Here is a 22,385-nt window from a genome sequence, read left to right as displayed (position 1 = left end):
GATTTAGCTCACTGGTTCTGGCGCCTGCCTCGCAAGTGCAAGGTCCCGAGTTCGATCTCTGGTATCAAAAAAAAAAAAAATTCATTCAGGATGTATAGGTAAAACAGTTTTGTTCTTTGATGGAAAAATCTCATGTTTAATGGATTGGAATTCTGTTTCTTAGTGATTTAGGTACTTACTTTTTTTAGAGTTTAGGGTTTTTGCTTACAGTAATGTCTTTTACTTACAAGAGCTCCCCTTTTCATTTTTTTTACTAGCAAAATCATGACAACAGAGAAGAGTTTAGTGGTTGAGGCTGAAAATTCTCAGCATCAACAGCAGAAGGAGGAAAGTGAAGGAGCCACAAACTCAGGTCAACAAGAAACTCAGCCAGAAGAGGGTTCCCAAGCAGCAGCTGAGGGAGAGAATCAGTGTGAGCAGAAGCTGAAAGCATCCAATGGAGACACTCCTGCACATGAAGATTTGACCAAGAACAAGGAGCGGACATCAGAAAGCAGGGGCCTGTCTCGACTGCTCTCCTCATTTCTCAAAAGGCCCAAATCTCAGGTCACTGAGGAAGAAGGCAAAGAGGTAGAGTCAGATAAAGAAAAAGGTGAAAGAGGGCAGAAAGAGATAGAATTTGGAACCAGCCTTGATGAAGAGATCATTTTAAAGGCCCCAATTGCAGCTCCTGAACCTGAGCTCAAAACAGACCCATCCTTGGATCTTCATTCATTAAGCAGTGCAGAAACACAGGTAAGGATGTGTGAATATATGGAAGGTGGGCATAATGAAGGCAGATTATATGCTTTGTTTTTTATTGAAAAACATTTGGTTTTATTTCTTACCAGCTAATTGACTTGGACATTAATAATAAATAACATGAAACTTTGGAGTTTCTGCTCTAAAGAAATGAATGTGGTCAGTGGAAACTTGATTTTTAAAAGGATATACTCTATAAATCAAATAAGAAAATGAAAGAAAAGTGTATCAGCCAATATATCATCTTGCTATAATAATGAAACAAGCTGAGATTTTTAAAGAGAGGGCAAAAAAGAAGTGAGATGGTTTAGGATTCATCTTGGTGGAATTAGGAATAGAATAGTTAGCAGCTAAAATGGTCCTTTTATGGAAATCTCTGTAAAAGCTATGTGATAGATTCACCCCATCCAAATGCATGAAATAGATTTGAGCCATGCCTACCTTATTTTGGTCATCTTCTCTAACGAGATTATATTACCACAGAGTATAAAATGTAGATGAGGAAGTTTAGGTCTTCTATCATCTGCGTAATATTTATTAGTATAGGTCTTTAGTTTTGTCACAAAGAAATTAACCTAAATATAAATTGTTCATTTATCAAAAAACGTGGGCCGGGGATTTAGCTCAGTGGTTTTGCCACCTGCTGTGCAAGCTCAAGGACCCGAGTTCGATCCCCAGTACCAAAAAAGAAGCCAACAACAAAAAATGTGGGAAATATTGGTGTTGTAACTCAAATTGTTTTCTGGGAATCTTGTTTTCAGCATTACTACCTACAAATTCAGAGTTACTTTCAAAATAATGTTCTGAAGCATGTGAACATTATCTTCATTGATAAATTAATGTGTCCTGTTGGGCATGGTGGCGCATGCCTATAATCCCAGCAGTCAGGAGACTGAGGCAGGAGAATCGCCATGAGTTTGAGGCCAGCCTGGGCTACATAGTGAGTTTAGGGCCAGCCTGAAGAACAAAGCAAGACCCCATCTCAAAAAAGCAAAAAAAAGATCAGCCCGCTGCAGACAGGCAGGTCTGCCCACACCCTGCCGAGGTCCCCAGTCGCAAGGAACACACGCCAAATCAGCCCGCTGCAGACAGGCAGGTCTGTGCACGCCCTACCGAGGTCCTGAGTCACGCGGAAGACACCGAATCACCCCACTGCAGACAGGCAGCCACCTGATTCCACATTACCAAGGCGCAGAGGACACCAGACCACCAGACCAAGGTACTGAGTCCCCCTGTTCCCGGCCCAGAGGTAGGGGCTTCTGAGCTGTCGTCCCACTGCTCCTGCTCCAGAGGAAGGGGCTTCCCAGTCACCATCCCTCCCACCGCTCCCGGCCCAGAGGGAGGGGCTTCTGAGCCACCACCCCACTGCTCCTGGTCCAGAGGAAGGGGTTTCCCGGTCACCATCCCTCTGGCTGCTCCCAGCCCACAGGAAAGGGCTTTTGGCTCACCATCCCTACTGCTGCTCACGGCCCCTGTCCCACCTCACCCAGCTCAGAGGAGGTAATCCGTGCAGGCGCTAACAGCCCCCCGCCCCAGTTGAAATGAGAAAACACGTGAATAAGTCTCAAAACCAGACTTCCAGATCACCTACAGCAACCCCAAACGGAAATGAGATGGAACACTCTGATACTCAACCACCTGGACCCACTGAACTGGCAACAAAAGGGGATCTGGAAAAAATGAAATCAGAAATAATTTCTCAGATAACAGGAGAAGTTGTGCCCCTAGTGCAAGACATGATTAATAAATCTAGAGAGGAGCTGAGGAACATGATGAAATCCCAACATAAGAAACAAATGGAATCCATAAAACAGATGCAAATAGATTTCCAGGAGATGAAAAATTCCACTGAAAGTCTACACAGCAGAATGAGCCAATGTGAGGACAGAATTTCAGATATAGAAGATAAGACTGCAATTAGTGACCAGGAAAAGAAAAATTGCTTCAAAATTATACGGGAACACGAGAAATCAATCCAGCAGCTGCTAGATGATGCAGAAAAGAATAACATAAGACTGATTGGGCTCAATGAAGAAACAGGAGAGAGTGCAGATGATAAAAAAAATCTCTTCACAGAAATAATGGCAGAAAACTTCCCAAGCAGGGGAAAAGAGCTTGACATACAGATAAGTGAGGCATATAGGACTCCAAATAGCCTTGATCAAAAAAAATCTACACATAGGCATATAATTGTTAAGATTCCAGAAACACAACAGAAGAACAAAGTTCTCCAAGCAGTCAGAGAAAAGAAACAAATCACATACAAAGGAAAGCCCATCAGAATGGCAGCAGACTTCTCAACACAAACCATCAAGGCAAGAAGAGCTTGGAGTGACATATTCCAAGCCCTCAAAACAGCCTCCAACCCAGATTGATGTACCCTGCAAAACTATCTTTCAAAATTGATGGAGAAATAAGATACTTTCATGACAAAGAGCACCTTAGGAACTTCGTGAATACCAAACCAGCACTCCAAAGAATTTTACACAATATCCTAGGAACAGACATTGAGGATCACAACCCCAGGAAGCAAAGCAGAATGAACCCATCTGGCATGACAAGAAATTAAATGTAAAGGGGGAGAACCCAACAAAAAGAAAAAGTCATGGCAATGACAAGTCAATACGTTTCAGTTATAACCATCAACGTTAATGGTCTCAATTCACCAATCAAAAGAAATAGACTGGCAGAATGGGTCAAGAAGCAAAATCCAACAATATGCTGCATACAAGAAACACACTTAATTCAAAAGGAAACTCATAGACTGAAAGTTAAAGGGTGGAAAACAATACTGCATGTGACAGGAACCCGAAAAAAAGCAGGAGTAGCTATCCTCTTGGGAGATCAAGTAGATTTCAAACCAACACTAATTAAGAGAGATGAAGAAGGACACTACCTCCTTGTAAAGGGAAGAATCCAAGAGGAAGAGATGACAATCATAAATATCTATGCACCAAACACTAGTGCACCCAATTATATAAAACAAATACTAACAGACATGAAAAGCCATATATGCACTAACACAATTGTAGTGGGGGACCTCAACACCCCACTGTCACAAATAGATAGATCAACTAGATTAAAAATAAGTAATGAAATACTAGAACTCAATTGAACTCTTGAACAAATGAACTTAACAGATCTTTACAGAGCCTTCCACCCCACAAAATCAGAATACACATTCTTTTCAGCTGCACATGGGTCATTCTCCAAAATAGACCACATACTCACACATAGAACATGTTTAAGTAAGGGCAAAGGAATTGAAGTTATCCTCTGTACATTATCAGACCATAGTGCGATGAAATGGGAGATCCATAGCAAAAGAAACTCAAAAAATTTCATAAACACGTGGAAATTGAACAACACACTTCTGAATAACCAATGGATCACAGAGGAAATTAAAGAAGAAATCAGACAGTTCCTTCAATTAAATGACAATGAGAATACAACATATCGGAATCTATGGGACACAATGAAAGCAGTCTTACGAGGGAAATTCATAGCAGTGAATATGCATGTTAGGAAAAGAGAACGAGCCCAATTAACCTGATGCTGAACCTCAAGCTTCTAGAAAAAGAAGAGCAGGACAACCCCAAAGCTCATACAAGGGAGGAAATTATCAAGATCAGAGGAGAAATCAATGCAATGGAGACCAAGAGAATGATACAAAAAATCAATGAAGCCAAGAGTTGGTTCTTTGAAAGAATCAACAAAATTGATAAACCTTTAGTCAACCTTGTCAGAAAAAGGAAAGAAAAGCCCCAAATCCATGCAATTACGAATGAAAAGGATGAAATGACAACAGACCCAGCAGAAATCCAGATGATCATCAATACCTACTTCCAGAACCTATACGCCAATAAGATGGACAACACAGAAGAAATGGATATATTCCTGGATACATATGAATTACCAAAGTTGAACGAAGACGACCTAAAAATTCTGAACAACCCAATATCAACCAATGAAATTGAAAATGTAATTAAAAACTTATCAACTAAGAAAAGCCCGGGCCCTGATGGCTTCACTGCTGAATTCTGCAAGACATTTAGAGAGGAACTGCTGCCGCTACTGTTTAAACCCTTCAATGAAATTGAAAGGGAAGCAATACTCCCAAATTCATTCCTGGAAGCAAACATCACCTTGACCCCCAAAGCAGAGAAAGACCCAACTGAAAAAGAGAACTATAGGCCAATCTCACTAATGAACATAGATGCAAAAATCCTTAATAAGATACTGGCAAACAGAATGCAGAAGATCATCAAGAAGATCATACACCCTGATCAAGTGGGATTCATCCCAGGGATGCAGGGATGGTTCAATATACGAAAATCAATTAATGTAATACACTATATCAATAGAACCAAGGACAAAACCCATATGATTATCTCCATAGATGCAGAAAAAGCATTTGACAAAATCCAACATGCACTTATGATAAAAACCCTACAAAAAATTGGAATAGATGGTCTCTACCTCAAACTGATAGAAACCATCTATGAAAAACCAACAGCCAGTATCATACTAAATGGTCAAAAACTGAAATCCTTCACACTAAAATCAGGAACAAGACAAGGATGTCCACTATCACCACTCTTGTTCAATATAGTTCTGGAAACATTAGCCACAGCAATTAGACAAGAGAAAGAAATAAAAGGAATAAAGATAGGAAATGAAGAAGTCAAATTGTCTTTATTTGCAGATGACATGATACTCTATATAGAAGACCCCAAGAACTCCACCAAAAGTCTTCTAGACTTAATAACCAAATTCAGTCAAGTAGCTGGTTACAAGGAAAATCAATAGCTTTCCTCTACACCAATGACAGACTCACTGAGAGAGAAATAGGGCAAATAATTCCTTTCACAATAGCATCCAAAAAACTGAAATACCTAGGAATCATCCTAATGAAAGAAATCAAAGACCTCTTCTCTGAAAACTATGGCACCCTGAAAAGAGAGATTGAAGATGATATCAGAAAATGGACAGACATCCCCTGCTCCTGGATAGGAAGGATTAATATAGTGAAAATGGCCATACTTCCAAAACTGCTATATAGATTTAATGCAATTCCAATTGAGATCCCAGTAGCATACTTCATAGACCTCAAGAAAACAATCCAAAAATTCATTTGGAGCAAGAAGAGACCCAGAATAGCAAAAGCAATTCTAGGTAACAGAGACATGGCAGGGGGTATCACAATCCCCAACCTGCAACTATACTACAAAGCTACTGTGATAAAAACAGTATGGTACTGGCAAAGAAACAGGCTTGAGGACCAGTGGAACAGATTAGAAGATGCAGAAACAATGCCAGACACACTCAGCCATCTCATCTTCGACAAAGGAGCCAAACACCCTCACTGGAGGAAAGATAGCCTCTTTAATAAATGGTGCTGGAAAAATTGGGCTTCAACTTGCCAAAGATTAAAACTAGACCTGTATCTTTCACCATGCACTAAACTAAAATCAAAATGGATTAAAGATCTAAATATTAAAATAGAAACTCTGAACCAGTTGGAACAGAGGTTAGGTAGAACCCTTGAAGACATCGGTGTAGGAAAAGATTTTATGAAGAAAACCTCAGTTGCCCGTGAACTAGCACAAACAATCAACAAATGGGATCTCTTCTTATTAAAAAGCTTCTGCACAGCAAGAGAAACCACCAGCAGTGTGAAGAGACAATCCACAATGTGGGAAAAAATCTTCACCAGCTCTTCCTCAGACAAAGGTCTACTATCTCGAATATATAAAGAACTTAAAAAGATTAGACCTCCCAAATTTAAAGACCCAATCCAAAAATGGGCATCTGAAATGAACAGACATTTCTCAGACAAAGAAGTAGAAATAGCAAATAAATACATGAAAAAAATGTTCAACATCACTGGTCATTCGAGAGATGCAAATGAAAACAATGCTGAGATTCCACTTCACTCCCCAAAGAATGGCTGCTATCATGAAATCAACCAATAACCAATGCTGGCGGGGCTGTGGGGAAAGAGGAACCCAGCTCCACTGCTGGTGGGAGTGTAGACTGGTGCAACCACTGTGGAAATCAGTATGGAGATACCTCAAAGAACTAGGACTGGAAATCCCATTTGACCCCACTATTCCACTGCTGGGGATCTTCCCCAAAGAATGAAAAGAATCATACCACAGTGATATATGTGCACCCATGTTCATAGCAGCACAGTTTGTAATAGCTAAAACTTGGAAACAGCCCAAATGCCCATCAACTGGAGACTGGATAAAGAAAATGTGGTTTTTTAATAAAATGGAGTACTACTCAACCATAAAAAATGAGAAATTAGAGACATTTATAGCTAAGTGGATGCACATTGAGGCAATACTCTTAAGTGAAATAAATAGGACACACATGTGTAAATACCGAATAGTTTCTCTGGTGTGAGAAACTGAAAGTGTAAATAAGGACTAAATGTATAATAGGTAATGTGAAATAGGAAGAAAAGGGGCAAAGGGGAAGGAAGTGGGAGGGCTAAGGGAAAGGATAGAAGGGAATGGGATTAATATGAGAAAATGGAAAAATAGGAACAAAATTTTTGTAAATAGGGAGGGCTGGAGGGGTTGAAGGGAGGGCTGGGCAAGGGTGAAAAACAAGAACCAAGAGAGACTATGTAAAGGTGCAAATTTCCAATGATGAATGTCATTATATTGTATACCTAAAATGTACCAGTGATTAGAATGAATAATCGATAATGTAAAATAGGAAGAAAAGGTCCAAAGGGGTAGGGGTAGTGGGAGGCACAGGGGAAAGGAAAGAAGGGAAAGGAAAAAATGCTGAGAAATGGAAAAAATGGAAATAAAGTCTTTGTAAATAGGGAAGGGTGGAGGGCGTGAAGGGAGGGCTAGGAATGGGGAAAAAATAAGAACCAAGATGCATTATATAAAGGTACAATTCCCAATGAGAAATGTAATTGTGTTGTATACCTACAATGTACCAATAAAAGAATTTAATACAAAAAAAATGTGTCCTATTATAGGTGTACAGTTTGGGCTATATAGATTTATGAGATTTTTCTAAAAATATTACATGATTTCTGAAAATATTACTTCTATATTTAGAGAGCTGATGGTGAAATTTAGGGTAAAGTAGTAAAAGGCAAAAGATTTATACGATTTGAGGAGAAACCAGAGTATAGGATAAAGTAGTAGTAATTATGCACTTTCTGTTAGTGAAACAAAGTTGAAAACAAAATGCATTGTATAGTGTAATACTTGTGAATGCAAGCTGCGAGTCAGCCTGGGAAGGCCAAATCAGGGAGAAGTGGTGCTTTTCATTTTATCAGTTTTCTCCTCCTGAAATATAATAACCAGTCAATAAATATTAGCTGTTATTTCTCAGTAAATAAAATGAACAGTAAAGGCAAAGAAACCCTATATATTCTCAGGTATTACCATATAAGCTATTATAAAACACCTTTGAATTTAAGATAAAGAAATCCCTATCTTAATATCATTAACTTAATTTTTAGAATACCAAAATAATTAAATTATCTTATTTTTCAAGAAGGCTGATACTTTGAAAAGTTTTTTTTTAACTACTTTGTCCCACTTTGCTTTATGTAAAGAAAAATCCATGTCTGTTTTTGTCCAAAGATCATAGATTTGTATCAGAATCTATGAAAACAGATGATGGACAAAATTAATTTTAGATTTAACTCAAATTTCATCAAGACTTACTTCAGAATTGAGATAAATTATATTTGTCCATGATGAATAAAATAATATTGTTATAATTTCAAGGGACTATTATTTAAAGAAATAAATTATTTTAAGCTTTGGAAACTAGTGTTTAAAATCAAAACCTTGTGGACCAGAACCTTGTAAATAAAAGATTATTTGCCTAATTATAGTTCTCCGTGTATAGTGGAATTTAAGTGGTCTTTTTCTATTCAGTTTATTTATTTGATGGTACCGAGGATAGAACCCAGCACCTCATGCTTGCTAGGAAGTGCTGTACCACTGAGATATACTCCCAGTTCATAAACAGAATTTTCTAAAAGTGATTTGCATCATAGGATTTCACGTCTTCGTTCATGGTAGTTTGGATTTTTGGGAAACCATCTATCAGTTAAATTTTTTGTTCATTCAACAAATACTTGCTGAAAATATTCCATGTGTGCAGATATACCTTGATAAATTAACAATTATAATATGGTAAAAAGGCTTAAGATTGTGGATTTTGGAGCCAGCCTATGTGTGATTTATTATTTGTATGATACTAGACTAATTCTGTGTCCTCAATTTCTCATCTGTCAAGTGGAGGTAAAAATAGTACCTGCCCCGTGGGATTGTTATGAGGATTAAAGGAGTTCATATAAGTAATGGCCTTAGAATAGTAACTGGCCCACTGTAATTGGTATATAACTATTTACTATTATTATTATAAGACAGATATGGTCTCAGGGCTGGGGATTTAGATCTGTGCCTGCCTGGCAAGCACAAGGTCCTGAGTTTGATCCTTGGGTTTTTTGGGGGGGAAAAAAATTTTAAAAAAACAAATATGGTCTCTACCCTTGTAAACTTTATACTCTATAAGGGGAGACAAGTAGTAGATAACAAAATAATTATTCATTATAATAAGTTATGAAGGCAACGAGCAGTATTTTTTAAAATCTGTTTTTATTAGTGCATACATATTTGTCATACATAATAATCACATTCATCATAGGGAACTTGTACCTGTACATAATACGCCTTAATTCGTTTTTTCCCATTCCCCTGACCTCCCTTCAACTCTTCTTCCCCTCCCCATTTATAAAAGTTTTGTTTCCATTTTTTTCCCTTCCATTCTCTTTTTTTAAAAGCGCTTTTCCCTTCCTTCCCTTCCCCTTTCCCCCTTGCCTTTCTTGTTACCCTTCCTATTTGAACATGTTCTTCCTACTTCCAATATTTATCTTTCGCTTTGGTCCTTATTTACCCTTTGGATTTCTCACACAAGAGAAACAATGGAATATTTAAACTTGTGTGTCCGGTTTATTCACTTAACATTATGGTCTTGAGTTGTATCCATTTACCTGAAATGACTCAACTCCGTCCTTCTTTATGGCAGAGTTATTTCTCCATTGTATATAAATACCACATTTTCTTTGTCCATTCATCTGTTGCTAGGCATATGGGCTGTTTCCAAGATTTAGCTATTATAAATTGTGCTGCTATAAACAATGGTAGTATGTATATATCACTTGGTATGATGCTTTTAACTTTTAAGGGAAGATACTTAGGGCACAGCTGGGTCAAATGGAACCTCTAGTTTTAGTTTTTTGAGGAATCTCCATATTGATTTCCATAGTGGTTGTACCGACAGTGGAGAAGTGTTCCTTTTCCCCCACAGCCTTGCCAGCATTTGTTATTGGTTAATTTCTTTTTTTTTTTTGGTACCGGGGATCGAACTTGGGTCCTTGTGCTTGCACTTGTGCAGCAGGCGGCGAAACCAGTGCTAAATCCCCACCCTGTTGGTTAATTTCTTTCTTTCTTTCTTTTTTTTTTTTTTGGTACCGGGGATCAAACTCGGGACCTTGCGCTTGTGTGGCAGATGCCGGAACCACTGAGCTAAATCCCCGGCAATTGGTTAATTTCTTGGGGTTTTTTGGGGTTTTTTTTTGGTACTGGGGATCGAACTCGTGTCCTTGTGCTTGCACAGCAGGCGGTGAAACCACTGAGCTAAATCCCCGGCCCAGTTAGTTAATTTCTTGATGATAGCCATTCTTTCTGGAGTGAGATGGAATCTCAGTGTTTTAATTTGCATTTTTCCTTCCTTCCTTCCTTCCTTCCTTCCTTCCTTCCCTCCTTCCTTCCCTCCTTCCCTCCCTCCCTCCCTCCTTCCTTCCTTCCCTCCTTCTGTCCTTTCCTCCTTCCCTCCTTCCCTCCTTCCCAGGATCAAACTGAGGACCTTGCACTTGCAAGGTAGTGGCACCACTGAGCTAAATCCCTGGCCCTAATTTGCATTTCTTGAATGACCAGTGACAACAAACAGTATTGACTGGAAAATAATAGAATGAGGATATCACAGATACAATAGCTAACGGAAGCCTCTCTGAGGTCACTTCTAAGATGATTGGGAAGGAAGGATGGGCATGAGCCTTTTAGACCACCTCCAGCAACTAAAGCAGAAGCCACACAATTAAAGTTTTTCTAAATATCAACCATGTATTATTTTGAATGAAAAGAATTAGTGGGAATTAGTGAAAAATCTTTCAGCTGTTTTATTGTGTTGAAAGTAAGAAAATGTATTCCAAAGGCTTGTCCCATTCCCATATCTTACTCTGAATGACTTAATTATTATCCTAGGAGACTCAGATTTCAATTGTTTCTTCCTTTTTTGAATCTTGTTTATAGTTAGTATGATTGATTCCTGAAAGGGATTGATTACTAGTTAGTTTCAAGCCTATTACATGTATATGCCTAATAATTAAAATAGGTCCCAAGCATCTCTCTTAGTCATTTATAAAATTCAAAATATATGAAAAATCACATCTTAGCTTGCAATTCAAAAGGTTTTCTTACTAAAATTGAGGAGCATGGGACAGAGATGATGAAGTTTTAATAAACTTTAATAATATCATGTAGTATCATAAGAAAAATATATAATGCTGAGAACAATAGGTGTCTTGTGGTTTACCTGAAACCTTCACTTGATTTAATAGGATTCTTCCTGAGAAGTTTTGAGAATAGTAAAGTCTAGAACTTTTGGGGGAATCTTAACATCTTTTTTATAAAATGAAATATTTAATATTAATTTTACTTATGCTCATTTTAATAGATTTTCAGTTAGTGTTTTCATTGTGGGATTATTATAGATTAAAGTGTACACAACATGTTTTGTGAAATGTCTTTATTACTGCCTTGGTAATGTCATGGATATGCAGCCAGCTCAGGAAGAACATAGAGAAGATCCAGATTTTGAAACTAAGGAAGAAGAAGGAATTGAAAAGTGCTCCAAAACAGAAGTAAAAGAAGATCCTGAATCAAAAGCAGAAAGAGATTTAAAAGCTTCCCAGAAATCTGTCAGAAGACACAGAAACATGCACTGCAAGGTCTCATTGCTGGATGACACAGTTTATGAATGTGTTGTAGAGGTGAGTTCATTCTAATTTTCAGTAGTCAGAACTCTTAACAAACTGTTTCATGTAGAGTTGGATAAATAGTGCCTTGGCTCAAGATGAGACCTACTCTAATGACTATTTCTTTGGATTAAGATATTAATAATGGGCTGGGGATTTAGCTCAGTGGTTCTGCTGCCTGCCTCTCAAGCTAAGGACCCGAGTTCGATCCCCGGTACCAAAAAAAAAAAAAAAAAAAGATATTAATAATGATTTTCTGGAGAGGAGAGTATAGGGAGAAGTACGAGTGGGTCTTATTTTCTTCTCCAGTTTTTTTCTGCATCTCTCAAATCTTGTGACCTAAGCATGTATTACTTTTACAGTAAAAAAGAATTTTATTTTTTAAAAGATATATTTGTTATTTTATAGAGTGCCTTTTTATGACTAGATTTTTCAAGGCAGTGTCAATTTCTGATATTAGGTCCAGCTATTCCTTATTGTTACATTTGTCAGAAAAATAACTGTAATATTTCTGCTCCTCCAGATCTAAAACTTGCTCTTCAGTTTATCTAATGTATGTATTTAGTCCCATGAGATAGAACATTCAAAATGTAAATCAAATAATGGCATTTTTAAGAATTCTTTAACATTTTATGAAAGAATAAGTAATTGAATCAGAATTGAATAAAAATGTCAGAGTTACTCAGTTTCTATTTTTGTTCCGTCAGGACAAGTTAAAACATCTAAGCTGGGTATAGTGGTGTATGCCTGGAATCTCAGCACTCCGGGAGACTAAGAAGGATTGCAAGTTCAAGCCCAGCCTGGGCAATTTAGTGAAATCCTTCCTGTCTCAAAATAAAAAATAGTAAGAAAAGGACTGGGGATATAGCTCAGTGCAAAGGCCCTGGGTTCAGTCCCCAGTGCTGCAAAAATAAAACAAACAAAAAATCTCTTAGCTATTAAAAAAAAAAAAACTAGGGCAATAATTGCCATTATGATATGCTTAGTATATGAGCAATTATTGTGATTACTAGTAGCTTTTATTGATAAAATATGCAATTCACATATCCTTGTATCTTAGGTGAGCAACAAATTATTTCTGAGTTGAATTTTCTCCAAATGCAACTATATCCAAACACAGTCTAAAATATTATGCTATACTTACTAGTAGATACTACGTTCACTCTTAAAGTTTTAAAAAGAAAATCAAGAAAAATGTACTGTTGCACATTCAAAATACCTGCTATACCTGGAAACTGTAAGAGATCTAGGACCTGTTTTTTTCTGCTTCTTGCCACTAGCTACTGTAGAGGTGTGGAAAGCTATTCTACGTTCATTCTTATTCAGACCAAGATGTGCATGTGAGCCATTGTATCTGCAGCCCATGGATGCAGAGGCGTTTCAGAATTCAAGATAGGTTGGATTTTAGAAAGGCAAAAAATGTGTATCTTGCATATTTCATAATACCTCCATCAGGATCTAGAGCAGTCCTTGTAGAATCAAATATATTATTTCTATGGAAAAATATATGAAGGTTCAATAGCCTCTTTACAGCTCAGGTCAGAATTTTCCTTCAAATGAGCTTTAGAAATAAACAAAAACAAACAAAAAAATCAAAACTTGTTTTTCAGAACTTCTAGAGTTTGAAATTATTAATAAGGGACTAGAGAGCTATACAAATCATCTTCTGTAATTTAGAAGGAAAACAAGAGGAAAGGAAAAAAAGTGTGAAAAGATGTTACATAAATGGGTAAAGACTGAAATGAATGAACATTTATGATTATTAACTAATAATCATTAAAACTAATTCATCTCAAAGAGAAGTAAGTATTTGTGTGAGCTAAAAAGATTTCCAGAGTTGGGATATAGCTCAGTGGTAAAGCACTTGCTTTGTATGCTCAGGCCCCTGGATTTGATTCTCAGCACTGTGATACAAAATTTTTAAAAATTGTTTTGATGCATTTTTGCACATATTTCTCAGAAGAAATTAGCATGTTTAATTTTTTTGCCAAAAATTCCTACAGATGGGTAGGACAGGTATAAATATTCTTATCCTTTTACACAGAAGAAAGCTAATGTTAATTGAAACTACTTAGGTTGGTTAGTACAGAAGAAGATGGGACCTTTGACCTAAATCACAGCCTCTAAGTTAGGGTATATCCTCTCTGTAAAGAGGAGTGGAAGTACTCAAATTTGGGAGAGGTTTGACTTTCTAGGTAACAAAATATTAAGAAAATTATTTGTAACACTACTGAAAGACTGCTCCAACAGGTAGTGTCTGAGGTCTATCTAGAATTTTCCTTTCTATATTTTTCTAAAAGAGACTACAGGGACTTGAGGTATAGCTTATTCTCTTGGTACATTTGTTCTGAAAATGACAGTCTAATCATTTCCACAGCTACAATCAATCGTTGGTGTTGACAGTTGATTCAGTGGTAATTCTGTAGGCCATAGTGACTGACAGTGGCCCATAGCATGCTTCAGGAAATATTGCACCAAAAATAAAAAATGTGGTGCTTTGGAGGGAAGTAGGGTATAGTGGATAAAGGGAAGGTAGAGTTTTGCTTTGCGTGGTAACTTTCTAAGGTGCAGTAAGTGTGTTGCATTTGTAAACTGACAAGGAACAGGAATTTTATAAATCATTGTTCTACTTAGAATTTGGAATCATGTGAAAATTAGTTAATAACCAAAGATAAAAGAAATTGGAAAATGAGGCTTTTATTTGGTGATAGATACAAGAGTAAGAGGAAACTTCAACTAAAAAAATATATCTTTGCAGAAGCATGCTAAGGGACAAGATTTGCTTAAACGAGTATGTGAGCACCTCAATCTTTTGGAAGAAGACTACTTTGGTCTAGCCATTTGGGATAACACAACCTCTAAGGTAAGAAGACTGTGTGCAATATAAACAGTTGACAAAAATAAAATTTTAATTTTCTTGTTGTTATTGTTAAGAATGTATTTATGTTGGGCCAAGGATTTAGCTCAGTGGCGCTGCCGCCTGCCTCACAAGCGCAAGGTCCTAAGTTCGATCCCTGGTACCAAAAAAAGAGAATGTATTTATGTCTTCCTCTCCAAGACACAGTGCATGTAAGAGTCTGTTCTTGTTTTATACCAACTCACTGAGAATGTTTTGATTACCAGAAATTGAATATTGTTATATTGCAAGAAAAATGGTTGATTTGAAAATAATTGAGAACCCACAATTTGGTATATAAATAAAGTCACAGAGTACCTGCTTACTTAATATCACTGGAAATCATTTTTTGTAAACCAAGTGTGTTTAAATTTCTAGAAGCTGGCTCTTCTAAACGCTTTCAGCAGAAAAAATTCTTTCCACTTGCAATTGAGAGACTAGGACCCATGTTGGGGTAAAAGTTTTTTAGTTTTATTGAAAACTTTTTACCATCATTTGTGTTGCCCATGATACTCTGTCCTGTCAGCAAGTGTCATTTCCTTAATAGCAGTTTCTGTTCTCTTAATGAATTTTTAATAAGCAAATGTTGTTACCTTATTTATGTTTATCTATTTGTGTATAAAGTGTAAAAATGCATAAACTGCCTGATATTAAATCTGAAAAGCAAAGTACAAAGCTGCCTGTGCCCCTCTTTTTTTTTTTTTTGGTACTGGGGATCGAACTCGGGTCCTTGCACTTTCGAGGCAGGTGGCGGAACCACTGAGCTAAATCCCCGGCCCACCTGTGTCTCTCTTAAAGTATTTCTGGAAAGGAAAAGCTGATGTCCCTGTATCATATTCTATCTTCAGCTTTCCTGATAGTTTATAAGAATACCTTTTGGAAAAATAGTGAGCAAGCAATCCTGGGAAACGAAAGGCTCATTATAGTCAATGCATTGGGAATTTGCAATATAGACCAGATTCTTGCAGGATACTCAACGGGAACATGGTTAAAAAATATGGGCTACTCTGTTTTCTGCTGCCAAATTCATCATAGCCAACTTTCAGTTCTCAAAACTAGGTCAAAGCCGTGTGTTTTTTTGGATTAAAGTGAGAGTCCTTAGCTTTGCCATTCCTGGACACATGCCTGACACCCATAGTTTAAAGAAAGAAAGTAGCTCATGGTTTCAGGAGATTCAGTACATGGTTGGCAGGCTCCAAGGCAGAACTATTATGGTGATAGGGGAGTGATGATGAACCTATGGCATGTGTGCTGCAGTGGGCTGTTTGTATCATTGAAATCTCTAAAAGGTTCACCATCACTGTGATAGGGCATGGCAGAGCAAAGCTGCTTAGTTCATGGTGGCTTGGAATCAGAGGAGAACAGTGTCAGAGAGGAATGAATAAGGGACCATGTATAGTGTCCAAGCCATGTGTCTGTTATCCACTCAGACACATCCCAGGAGCCTGCTTTACTAATCTGCTAGGTGGTTCTCAATGCAATGAAGTTGACATATTAAGGTTAATGGTCAAGGTTCTGAGTTTGATCCCTGGTACCAAAAAACAAAACAAAACAAAAAAACCCCAAAAAGATTAATGGTCACAAAGGACATGGAAGAGAAAGCAGGAACTTCATTAACACATAGCCCAGGCAAAACTTGAACAAAAATTAGTCTGAGAAAGATTTACCATAGCATTGTCAGGTTAAAGGGCCATCTTAGTGATGACAGTTGTTCTTGAATGATATCTCTGGAGTCATCCTTCTTCAGTCTGCATGGGTTGCTCTCTTGGTTGTGTACATAGTTGTCCCTAGTATTTCCCATCACCATCTTCCTGGGAATTTGCTTTGCCTCTTTCCTGTGATATTTCTTGTTTCATCCTAGCTTTTCATTGTGTTTTGATAGAATACTCCTCCCGAGAAATGACTTTTGAGACATTACATGTCTAAAACATGTCTTCTTCATTATGTCCTCACATTTGATTGTTAGATTGGTTGGATATAGAATTACAGTCTTAAAATCACTTACCTTGAGGTTTTGAAGATATTGTTCCATGTCTTTTAGTTTCCAGTGTTGCTATTATAAAGGCCAGAGCCATTCTGATTCTTGATCTTTTGTGTGACTTTTGTTCTTCTCTCTCCCCTGTGACAGAATCAAGCTAGTAGAATTATTTACCTCCTCCTGTTTAGGGTTCTGAGTTCACAGTTCTATATCTTAGTATGGGTTGATTTTCCTCCTTTGTTCTGTGTCCATGTCTATATTCTTTACTGGACTGTGATTTCCTCAGGAATGTCCTTGTCTGCCCGAGTGTGGCAGGCATTCAATAAATGAATTGATAGAATAAGACATATTGTTACACTTTAGAGAACAGCTTTGCCACTTCCTAGTTTTGAGTTAGGCAAGTTACTTGTAGCTCTGTTTTCTTATTGGTAAATGAGAATGTTAATGAGATAATCTATATAAAAGCATGTAGAATGACCTGATGTATAGTAAGCTTTCAATAAAAATTAAGTAGTATGGGAGCCGTGACTGACGACAAAGTCATAAGGAAGCGTCTCCTCATTGATGAGGACGGTGCTGGAGATGACTGCAGAATTAATCTACTAGTGAAGAGTTTCATTAAGTGGTGCAACTCTGGATCCCAAGAAGAGGGATACAGCCAGTACCAATGCATGCTGAGCACACTGGCCCAGTGTGAGTTCTCCATGGGCAAAACATTGCTCATGTATGACATGAATCTCAGGGAAATGGAAAACTAGGAAAAAATTTACAAAGAAATAGAATGCAGCATTGCAGGAGCACATGAAAAAATTGCTGAGTGCAAAAAGCAGATTCTTCAAGCAAAATGAATATGAAAAAAATCGCCAAGAATATGATGCTTTGGCAAAGGTGATCCAGCATCACCCAGATAGGCATGATACCGTAAATACTGGGGATTGAACTCTGGATCTTGCGCTTGCTAGGCAGGCTGCGGAACTGCGGAACCACTGAGCTAAATTCCCAGCCCCTATTCTAACAGTTCTTGCCGGGGATTTAGCTCAGTGGTTCCGATGCCTGCCTCACAAGCGAAAGGACCCGAGTTCGATCCCCAGTACCAAAAAAAAAACAAACAGTTCTTGACTGGATGTTTGTCCTCCAACCTTACTACCTTTACATCTACAAAAAATTCATATAATGTACCTCAATAGGAAAATGGATAAACAGATTATATTATATGCATATAATAGAATACTAAATAACAGTAAATAAGAATATACTACACACTTTTTAAAAAATCAAAACTGCTTTTTATTATCATGGCAATAAATATCCTTACTCTCTGAATGAAAAAAAAATTAAGTATTGTAGTTGTTCTTATGATAGTATTATTATTTTAAAGTGAAATTACCAATTGACCAAGGCCTTGGCATTAAAAAAAAAAAGACTTGTGGATCATAATCTTGAGATGCATTCTGCAATTCTGGAACATCTTTCAGGTTGAATAATCTGCAGAATCTTTTCGCAGTTAGGGTATACCAAAGGATAATGTACTTTTTACTGAATAAAGAAATTGAATATATCTAGCCAGATTTTGTGGCTTCATTTTAGCTTTTGGAAAAGACAAATTATACAAATTTAGATTTTTAATTGTCTTTAACTGGTTAATTTAAAAATCAAATTGGCTTTATTCACAATTCTTGAGTAGAGAGCATCCTTTAGAGGATAGAATGTGAAGAATGAAGGCTCCCACCGGGCAAAGGCAGAACAGTGGGTTTTGTAAGGTAGAAACAAGGAAATGAAACAAAAGGGGAAAAATTTGCTTTGGTTGAGAGAGGTTAAAGTAGAGAGGACTACTTCCTTATTTATTTATTTATTTATTTATTTAGTTTGTTTGTTTGTTTGAGACAAGGTCTCACTATGTCATCCAGGCTGGCCTCAAACTCATGGCTATCCTTTTGCCTCAGCCTCCCGAGTCCTGGGACCATAGGCATGTGCCACCATGCCCCATGGGACTTCCTTATTAAGTTGACTCAGATAGATTGTACTCTCCAGATTTCAGGAAAAACTGGTCTGTTTGGAGATCCACCTGCTTTCTTAAGATTTCACTTTAATTATGTGGTATTTAGCATGAATGACTCCATTTTGTTTTGTTCTGATCTGTTTGGGCCTATAGTATAAGAACTCAGTACAAAAAAATGGCTTCCCATGATTTTTTTTTTAAACACTATCATTCCCTATATCTGCTGTCAGTAAGCCAAAATTTCAGAAAATATCCTCTAGAAGTATATAGATATTTATGAAATTACTAAATCTGTAAGGCACTAATCTTTGTTATTCATCTGTCTAAATTTTCTGTCATTCTGAAAACAGAAGATAGAGAGCTATAAAGTCTCTGGGGGCTCATACCTGTCATTTTACAGATTAGAAAGCGAACATGAGAAAGTGACTTCTGTCTCGCAGTCAGTTTACTCCTTCAGCTGTTTTCTTTTTCCTTCAGCTGTTTGCCTGCTACCTTTTCTAAGTAATTTTCTTCTTTAGCTTTTTCTTCTTTTCCTTGATTTTTACATTACTTTATTGTTTACCTTTTTTCTTTCTTCCTTTTGATTCCTACATACAGAATTAGCTCATGTTGTGGAAAAATACAAACTTTAATATAATGAGAAATCTTTTATCCTCTTTCCATTTCCAGTCTCTACTGTCTTTTTGTAGTTTGTTTGCTTTGAGACAAGGTCTCACTATGCAGTTCAGTTTGGTTCTGAACTCACTTTGTGGCCCAGGCTGGCCTTGAACTCATGGCAGTCTTCCTGTCTCACCCTCCCAAGTGCTGGTTTTATAGGTGTGCACCACCACACCTGGCAAAGATTTGTCCTTTTTATATGTAACTGCTCTCTATAAGAGCTTCTGGATCTGTGTATTTTGTTCATAGATGATCAGGCACCTCATGCAGGGAGGAAAGTTAACTAAATTGTCTTTTTCCTCATAAGGCATCATTCCTTCCTCACTAACTACATGATAATAGGCCTATTGCCCAACTGAGTCTGATAGAGAAGAAAAGCAGTCAGAAGCAAATTTCTATAGCTCTGTGAGAGATTTATTGCTGCTGTGAATCAGAGTTATATTAGTTAAATCGATGCTTCCTGTATTTTATTTCTGTATAGAATTAGTTATTTATGAATGAATCAATGATTTTTTTTCCCTGTGAGTGGGGAGAAGTCACTGACATTAATTTTCCCTCCCTCTAAATTCCCTAAGCAAAAAAGATCTTGGTGGTAAATAATGAGATTTTAAAATTAAGTCTACATTCAATTTAGTAGTATTTGGTCTTCTTTCTCCTTCCATTTTTTGTCTGAGTAAATTATCCTACTTTTAGGAAATTAACCTGAAAAGGTAATCAATCATAGCTAGAAGAGTCTCTCACCTCGCAAAGGCAAAGATCAAACACTAATGGAGTGAATATTAAATCAAGAGTGTGAGGAACTTAGTTTATAATCATCTGATAGGATGGACTGTTTTTCATTAGTTCATGACCGGCTTTGAAGGCAAGTGCCAGTAATGACTACATCTTTAAAGACTAAGATGAATTTTCTTTCTTTTTTTTTTTTTTGTACTGGGGATTGAACTCAGATCCTTGTGCTTATGAGGCAAGCGGTGGAACCACTGAGCTAAATCCCCGGCCCCAGATGAATTTTATAAACATACTTATAGATTAGTGAGGCTTCATTTAGAATCTTATGTTTTGCTAGGTATTCCTTCATAAACATTTATTGAACAGTAGTTGCCTTATTCTGGGCAGAGATATGAAGGACGTAGTCTCTTTCCTTGTAGAGCTCCTAGGCTGGGGAACAGTAGGCAGTAAGATGGGCACCTGGGTATCATCTGAATTATAAGAGATGGTCGTGAATCTTCCAGGGCAAGAGACAGTGACAGAGTATTCCAAGTAGAAGAAACAGTGTGTGAGAAGGTGTTTTGAAACAAAGGAGCAAATGGGAGACCTATAATTATTTAGATCAATAAATGAAGGTCTAAATCAGGATATTACTGCTCTCTATGTTATTTGAAAGTTTTTCCTAAAGCTGAAGGTAAGGAATGTGATTCTTTTTAATGCACAAACTTAAATTCTATTTAAAATGTTAATATATTTAACTCACAAGATATGATTGATAAAATATGATTCTCTTCAAAGGGAATTGGTACCTACTTTTCAAATAGAAATTAGATTATCTAGAATTGCAATTTTAGTGGGCTGCTTAAGGACCCTACTAAAATACAATTCCTTAACTTATCCTCTCAATATTTTGTACTTTTGTCTTGCCTCTTGCCTCTGCCCTCTGTAACCTTCTTTTCTGTTTTCCCATTCTGTTTGAGAAATCAGTTTGCATAGATTATCTCTATTTCCTTGCTGTCTGTTAGTATAATATAGTACAAGAAAGTATGTAAATTATGTATTATTCCAAAGAATTTCTACAAAGCAAACACATCTGTGTAAATATCCCTAAGATTAAAAAAATGAACATTACCAGAACTCCAAAATTCCTACTCCTACCAGCTATCACCCTTCTCTATTCCCTGTCAAAAGTAACTTCTTCCTGACATGTGTATCCATCCCTTAGTTTTGCCTGCTCTTACACTTTACATAAATGAAATCATGCATTATGTTATTTTAGGTTTAGGTTCTTCTGTTTTGTTCAGGCTCATACTTTTTAGATTCATCCATGCTGTCACAAATAGCACTAGTTCATTTTCATTGCAATATAGTAGTTCATTGTTTGACTATAGTACACTTTTATTTATGCATTTTCCTATTAATGGGCATTTGGCTTGTTTATAGTTTGAGCTTTTATGAATATTGCTGCTAGGATATTTTTTGATACCTCTTGCCATACACATTGTTTTTGGATATAGTCCTAGGAGCAGAATTACTGGATTTTATTGAACACGTATGTTCTACTTTAGTAGCTATTATCAGACAGTTTTCCAAAGTGGTTTTGCCAGGTAACTTTCTCATCAGTGAATATAGCACCAGCTATGCCACATACTCATCTCCACCTGGTGTGACCCATTGAGTTCTGATTCCTTCCCATATCACTCTGCTGCAGCTGGTCTTGCGAGGATAAAACTGACAGTTTTTCATCCTCATGTTTCTTGTCCTTTTGCAGCATTGATGATCTAAAATCCCCTATCCTTGAAACTCTCTTCCTTTGGATTCTGAGATACTGGTGTCTCCTTGTTTTCCTATTACTACTTTAGTCACTCGTAGTTCTTTCCATCCCTTAAATGGAAGTATTCCCCTAGGGAATATCTTTAGTTTCTTTGTTTTCACTCTGCCATATGCCTCCTAGGTGATTTTTTAAAAATCTGTGGTTTTTGGTTTTACCACCTATGAAATAGTGAAAGCATCTACATAGATGTCTCTCATCCAGATGCCTTTTTTGAGTGCCATCCAGCCATCAATTGAAATAATTCCACTTGGATTTCCAAGAATACCTTAAATGTGTAATATAGTATAATTTTTTCATTCTGCTGATAGTGTACATTTCTTTTTTCCAATTTTCTCTTTTTCATAAAGTTTGTTTCTTTTCCTACATTTCTTGTCTCAGTGAATAATATTATATCTGCCCAGTTGCCCAAGCCAGCAAATTAGGAATTATCTTTTACTGTTACACATTACTAACCCTCATTGCCAGCCCCACTGCCCCTATGTCCCA

The 22,385-nt window shown here is 37.1% G+C and overlaps 1 protein-coding gene across 25 annotated transcripts in view; it reads left to right on the top strand.

The window, feature by feature from the left end:
* Positions 1-22,385, top strand: part of Epb41 (erythrocyte membrane protein band 4.1) — a 189,661-nt gene that overhangs the window by 78,332 nt on the left and 88,944 nt on the right. For 22 of the 25 annotated variants that reach the window (XM_021263213.2, XM_021263214.2, XM_021263211.2 and 19 more), the window contains 3 exons: positions 258-735; positions 11,633-11,842; positions 14,586-14,690. In XM_021263213.2, coding sequence (XP_021118872.2) covers positions 258-735; positions 11,633-11,842; positions 14,586-14,690 — 793 coding nt within the window. The remainder of the gene's footprint in view (positions 1-257; positions 736-11,632; positions 11,843-14,585; positions 14,691-22,385) is intronic. The other 3 variants (XM_087215023.1, XM_021263220.2, XM_087215028.1) reach the window with 1 other exon arrangement.

Source organism: Heterocephalus glaber, unplaced genomic scaffold (genome assembly GCF_053883595.1).
Source record: "Heterocephalus glaber isolate CG9 unplaced genomic scaffold, H.glaber_assembly_v1.0 deba00001452, whole genome shotgun sequence".
Classification (NCBI taxonomy): Eukaryota; Metazoa; Chordata; class Mammalia; order Rodentia; family Bathyergidae; genus Heterocephalus; species Heterocephalus glaber.
This window is presented reverse-complemented; position numbering and strand designations above follow the sequence as displayed.